The 6,000-nt window shown below is 37.4% G+C and overlaps 1 protein-coding gene across 2 annotated transcripts in view; it reads right to left on the bottom strand.

Moving 5' to 3' along the window:
• Positions 1-257: 257 nt before the first annotated feature.
• LOC122553141 (myozenin-2-like) overlaps positions 258-6,000 on the bottom strand; it is a 37,925-nt gene continuing 32,182 nt past the window's right edge. For both annotated transcript variants that reach the window (XM_043696724.2, XM_043696733.2), the window contains one exon: positions 258-705. In XM_043696724.2, coding sequence (XP_043552659.1) covers positions 471-705 — 235 coding nt within the window. In that variant the 3' untranslated portion in view covers positions 258-470. The remainder of the gene's footprint in view (positions 706-6,000) is intronic.

The raw sequence follows: 6,000 nt of genomic DNA, 5'->3' as shown, positions 1-6,000 counted from the left end.
ACTCCTCATCAAGCCTAATGTTGGATACTTGATAGCTGATTCCTGTCTATAGAACAAAATATCTGCTCTCGTTTCTGTTAAATGAAAGAGAGATAATACAAGGAAAGAGAAGTTAAAGTAAAAGGAGAAAGCAAAAGGTCGGAAACATTTTCATTCTTGTTGACAGCTGAATGTCCTATATTTTCTTTAGGATAAACAGTAAGTTTTTGCCAAAAGATAACTGCATTGTTTAATGAATTTGCAAACAATTGAGACTATAAGTTTACAAGATGTTTAATCAAATTGTTTTACAAAGGTGGGGAGAAATCCTGGCTTGACTAAACATTGAGCATTGGGGTTTATATTTCAGTATATAAAGTTTATAATTATTTGGACTATTGTTTGCTTGATATAAGTGTTGACATAAAGCATTATTATCTACTTATATTGAAGAAAAATGCCTTGTCTGTAAGCAAGAGCACAGTAATATTTTAAAGATCATCTGTTTCAGGAATGGTTGCTTCCAAAGGCAGATCATCAAATATTATTGGAACGTTGTTAGATGTCCAACCTTGAGCAGTTCTGTTGAAGCTTGGCCGACCAGCAGTACCATCTTGGAAAACAGGCAACTTGAGCTCTGGTTCCAGTAATGCAAAATCCAGTTTTGGTAACTTGAAACTTATGATTTTGGAAGCTCTATCAAAACCACCATAAGGAGTTGCAACTCTGTGGAGTTAGAAGTAAAAATTTAGGAAAACACTAACAAACTGAGTTACCCCTTGTTACCTCTAACTTTGCTCTGATCTTCTTGAAGTATTTTGCATAACAGCTGCAATACTGTGGCATTACTGGTCTGAAACTCCAAAGCACTCATGTAAGTTCACTGGTTTTAATTGAAAGTTCTGATCACTTCCTTCCTATATTCTCCCTCCATTCTGCTGTGAATCTAAAGTGAGTCTGAATATGCTAATATGACAGCCATGCTTCAGATCATAGGCTGCATCACAACAGTAACTACATTTCAAAAGTGCTAATTGGTTGCAAAGTGCCTGCAGCATCTTGATGTCCTGAAATGCTCCATTGAAAGGCAAGTATTTTAGGCTGCCTGTCCAAAATACCACCATTCTAAATGTAACTTATAAATGATTCTCACCTTTTCAATTTTGAAGTCATGAAATGCAAATAGTGGTACATTTTTAATTTAATTTTAGAAATTTGGGGGATAAATTTTTGCTGACCCAGGGCAGAATTTAATGCAGGTAACATGAGTTTAGCTTATTGTACAATCAGTGAGAGATCCATTTTATCACTTTCAGGAAGGTCCACTGCATTAAGTGGCCATCAGGCAGAGGCAGAAAGATGGTTGGGCAGCATTCCACCCACTTTAATACTGCCCAGCCAATAAATAAACCATGAGGTAGGGCATTAAATTCTGACCCTTGATTTTGCACACCTAATTTGCTTTGGTATTGGTAAGGTGAATAGTCCCCTTTAGAATGTAACAGTATCTGGTTATAAATATAGGTTTGTTAGAGAATTAAGTGTAACTAAATAGGGCAGAACACATAGGTATTAATATTCAAAGATAAAGATATATGTAGGGCTTAAACATAAATAACTCTATCACAGCTAACAAGAATAGGATACTTAAAAAAAGGGGGACATGGGGATAACACATATGTGTCATAAATTAAATTAGTTTTCAATAACGAAAAACATAAACCGTAGTTTAATCACTAAAAAACAGGCCCGGAAAGATATATCGCAATATCACAACTAGACATGAAAGTAAAATTTTAATTTCTGAAGCAATACAGGAATGATTCATCAGATAAGAATGGCAAAGGTCCTGATCACATGAATACTATTAAAGTCCAGGATGAAACAACACTCATAAAAACAGAGAAATGAAACATATTTACTGATAAAACTTTAACTATGTTTTTCTTTAAGATTGAAAGAATAAAGGGGAAATGAAAGCAATATCTGAACAAAACTTACATTTAATGAAGGATTATTTTAAGAAAAACTGAATAAAAAAGAGATGGAAGAAGTGTGAAAAAAAGAGATAAAATTTCACAACTTTGTAAAGGAATTGTCACCGAATAATTAACGAATAATACTTGAAATTTCACAACAGTTCTGTAGGAGGGTGACTGGACTTAACATTAACTCTGCTTTCTCTCCACAGATGCTGCCAGACCTGCTGAGTTTTTCCAGCAATTTCTCTTTTTTGTTTCGCATTAATAAAGTTACTTAAAGAAGTCATGCATCAGTAACCAGGTATGAGCCACTTCAGCATTGGACATATTGTTTGTTGCATGCTGCTTTTTACTAGCAACATAGAATTTGCAAAGTATTTGGCCTACTAACATGGAGAAGCATGGAAAATTTTGAACTTGCCAGGCTATTTAAAGTAGTTACCAAAATGCTGAAAAGAAACGACATTACATCAGCTTAATAGTTGCATCACTTTTCAACAATGTGATTTGGATTTAAATTCTATTTTAGTCAGACATTTGCATTCCGGCTTTCCCTCAAGAGTGAATTTTGCCAGGCAGAGACACATTATTCCACAGAAAGAAAGAAGAAAACTGCATAAAATTGCAATGGGAACTTCTACTTCAACTAAATCTCTTGTTACCATGAAAGTAAAATGGATGGCATTTTTGGAGATTAATTTAATGTGAATTTAATGTAAGCTCTACTGCAAAAAATGTCAGAGTCCAATTTGATTTGGGGGAATGGGGAAAGACAATATAATGAGCCAGAAAGCAAGATCTCCTGAAAACATTGTTGTCAAAACATGTGGTTGATTATATATTGATGAGGATAAACAATAAATGTAGATTTTTAACAATATATTTTCATGTGTAAGATTTTTTAGATTACATTACATTACAGTGTGGAAACAGGCCCTTCGGCCTAACAAGTCCACACCGACCCGCCGAAGCGCAACCCACCCATACCCCTACATTTACCCCTTACCTAACACTACGGGCAATTTAGCATGGCCAATTCACCTTACCTGCACATCTTTGGACTTTGGGAGGAAACCGGAGCACCCGGAGGAAACCCACGCAGACACGGGGAGAACGTGCAAACTCCACACAGTCAATCACCTGAGGTGGGAATTGAACCCGGGTCTCTGGCGCTGTGAGACAACAGTGCTAACCACTGTGCCACCGTGCCACCCACCGTGCCGTGTATATACGTATACTATTTTTCCTTAGATATACCTTGGGCAACTGTCTGTGTGGACTTTGCACATTCTCCCCATGTCTGCATGGGTTTCCTCCGGGTGCTCCGATTTCCTCCCACCGTCCAAAGATGTACAGGTTAGGTGAATTGGCCATGCTAAATTGCCCGTAGTGTTAGGTGGATTAGTCAGGGGTAAATGTAGGGGAATGGGTCTGGGTGGGTTGCTCTTCAGAGGGTCGGTGTGGACTTGTTGGGCCGAAGGGCCTGTTTCCACACTGTAGGGAATCTAATCTAATCATTCCACAGTTCCGGTGAAACACTGATAAATGTGGCTCTTGAGTATTGTACATGTGCATTATATTTTCCAAGGCCAAACTTCTAATTTAACACTCCAATTAAATTATTACTACACTGCTGAAAAATATGACTATTCTTAAAACATCGATAAAATATCTCCCATTCATGTACTCTCGGACTGCTATTCTGAGAGCTGATGATTTTATTTAGCCTGAATGCAAATGTCTGTGTTTGATTGCAAGTACTTGGTAGGTCAAGTAAAACTTTTCCCTTTGTTTTTATTGCATTCCTTGATAAGTATCTGATTTCTCTAAAATAGTGATCTAGGTTTAAAAGAACAGAAGAAAGTTTAAAAACCTCTATAGTATTACTGCAAAGGTATCACCCCAGTAACATTTTTAAAGGCAAAGTATGGAATCTTTTGTTTTCAGAGATGGTGAATTTGGAGGGAGGAAGGGCAATTAATTGTGCAGGATGGTGCTATATATAGAAACCTTGCCACTTCTGTCAGAATTAAGTTCTGTACAGGAAGGCCCATCATTGACCACGTACAGATCGTTCTACTGTAACGCACATTTCGTTCATGCGAATTTGCTGTAACATAATTGACAAATTGGGGACACTGTTTCAATCGCACAAACTTTTAAAATGTGTATTGGTTTAAACACGATTTCAGTCCCATTAGTTTAAATGGTGCTGCTATTACATGATTTTCTTATAACATGGGGTTTTATGAGAACGGAACTACCAGGTTATAGCAGAACTGACCGCAGGAACAAATTACTGTAGATGCTGCAATCTGTATTGAAGATCACAGCAGGAAAGGAAGCATTAATGGAGAGAGAGCAAGCTAATATTTCAAACCTAGCTGACTCTTCATCAGAGCTTGCTCTCTTTCCATGGATGCTGCCTTACCTGCTGTGATCTCCAGTATTTATTGTTTTCACCATGAAACATCTTGTTCTGTATTCCTAACGAAGAGCTCAAGCCCGAAACATCGATTCTCCTGCTCCTCGGTTGCTGCCTGACCTGCTGTGCTTTTCCAGCACCACACTTTTCGACTCCAGTATCTACAATCCTCACTTTCTCCATCTTGTTTTGCTGCCTATTGAGCCTCTTAAGTGGCTAAATAATAACTGTGCAAAGTCTTAACCTGGAACTGCAAAGATTAATGCAGTTGCAGATGGGCTTGTCACAATGTGCTGTTCATGACTCTGCTATCCTGCAGGCAACGTGTCTCCTTGGAAAAGGGGTGTCTCTTGATCAAAGGCAACACCCGACTGAGACATGAGACTTTGTGTGGGAGTGAGGCCTGACCACTGGCAATCCTGGCATTTTGAATCCAGTTGGTCTTAACACTACCTGATTGGTGTGTGGTCAGCTGGCCTTCCCTGAAAGAGACAACACAGGTCTTTCACAAAGTCTCCAGCCAGCTGGCGAGAGACACCGGCTGACTCACAGATTCTCCTCAAAAAGACAATCTAACTATTCATTGTTAGTGTCCAAAATTCTTTCCATAATTTCTATTTATTAAAAGTTTGTACTTCTTTCCTCAATTAATGTCAGTTTTAACTGTTGATTCTGCCTTCAAGTCACAGTAAGAAGGCACAACTTGAGTTTATCTTTATCCTGTAATTTTACTGATAGGTATGCTAAATTTGTTTCTGTTGACAATGAAGAACACTATTAATGATGTACTGGGATATATTTAAACTGAAGACATTTTACAGATACTGAATATCTGCCCTCTGGTAAAGAGAAAATACTTTCTAAGATAAGGCTTTTAAAATGTGTTAAATGCTTTGTAATATTTCCATGTTATATTTGAGGCACCTCATTAACATGTACTCAAGTTAAACTATACAGGTCAATTTAAGTCTTAGAAAACTGTTATAATGTTTTGTTTTCAAGAAACTAAAGCCTCCTATTGTTTCACAAGTTATTAATATGAATTAACTAACAAGTATTTTCTGAGCTGACCTCACCTCATTATTACATTTATGAATTCCAGCAGCTTCCAAATTCTGTCTGCAAGTCATACTTTAGAATTATAAACTGTAGCATTAACCCATAAGTTTCAAGTAACGTTAGTGTATTGACCTAGTTTACATCGGTTTCCTATTTGATATTTTACTTTTAATGTATATTGATCACCGATAACCTGCATGAATTCTACTTTGTCAACATTGCACTGAATATTTCCACAAACAAAATACATTAACAGGCTTCATGGTTTGGCCAAGAGTGAAGAGTGGAGAATCATGATTGGTAGTGTTTCACTTGAACATTACTATTTATCAAGAGTCTATTTTACTGGAACTGTATAGGCAGAGTGCACACTGAGCAGGAGCAGACACAAGACTGCTGAGTAAATGAGGTAATATATTTGGGCAGTTGCTTTACCCAAAAATCTACTTAGGCGGTGTCTCCCACCCATCCCACACATCTAACCCCCCCAAAAAGGGTTATGTGTGCCAATTTGATAATGTGACTAGTTTTCTTTTCAATAATCTCTTTGGGAAT

Source organism: Chiloscyllium plagiosum, unplaced genomic scaffold (genome assembly GCF_037043375.1).
Source record: "Chiloscyllium plagiosum isolate Xiang-an unplaced genomic scaffold, Cpla_swu_hap1 HiC_scaffold_1, whole genome shotgun sequence".
NCBI lineage: Eukaryota > Metazoa > Chordata > Chondrichthyes > Orectolobiformes > Hemiscylliidae > Chiloscyllium > Chiloscyllium plagiosum.
Note: the sequence above shows the minus strand (reverse complement) of the source record. Positions and strands in the feature narration are given on the sequence as shown.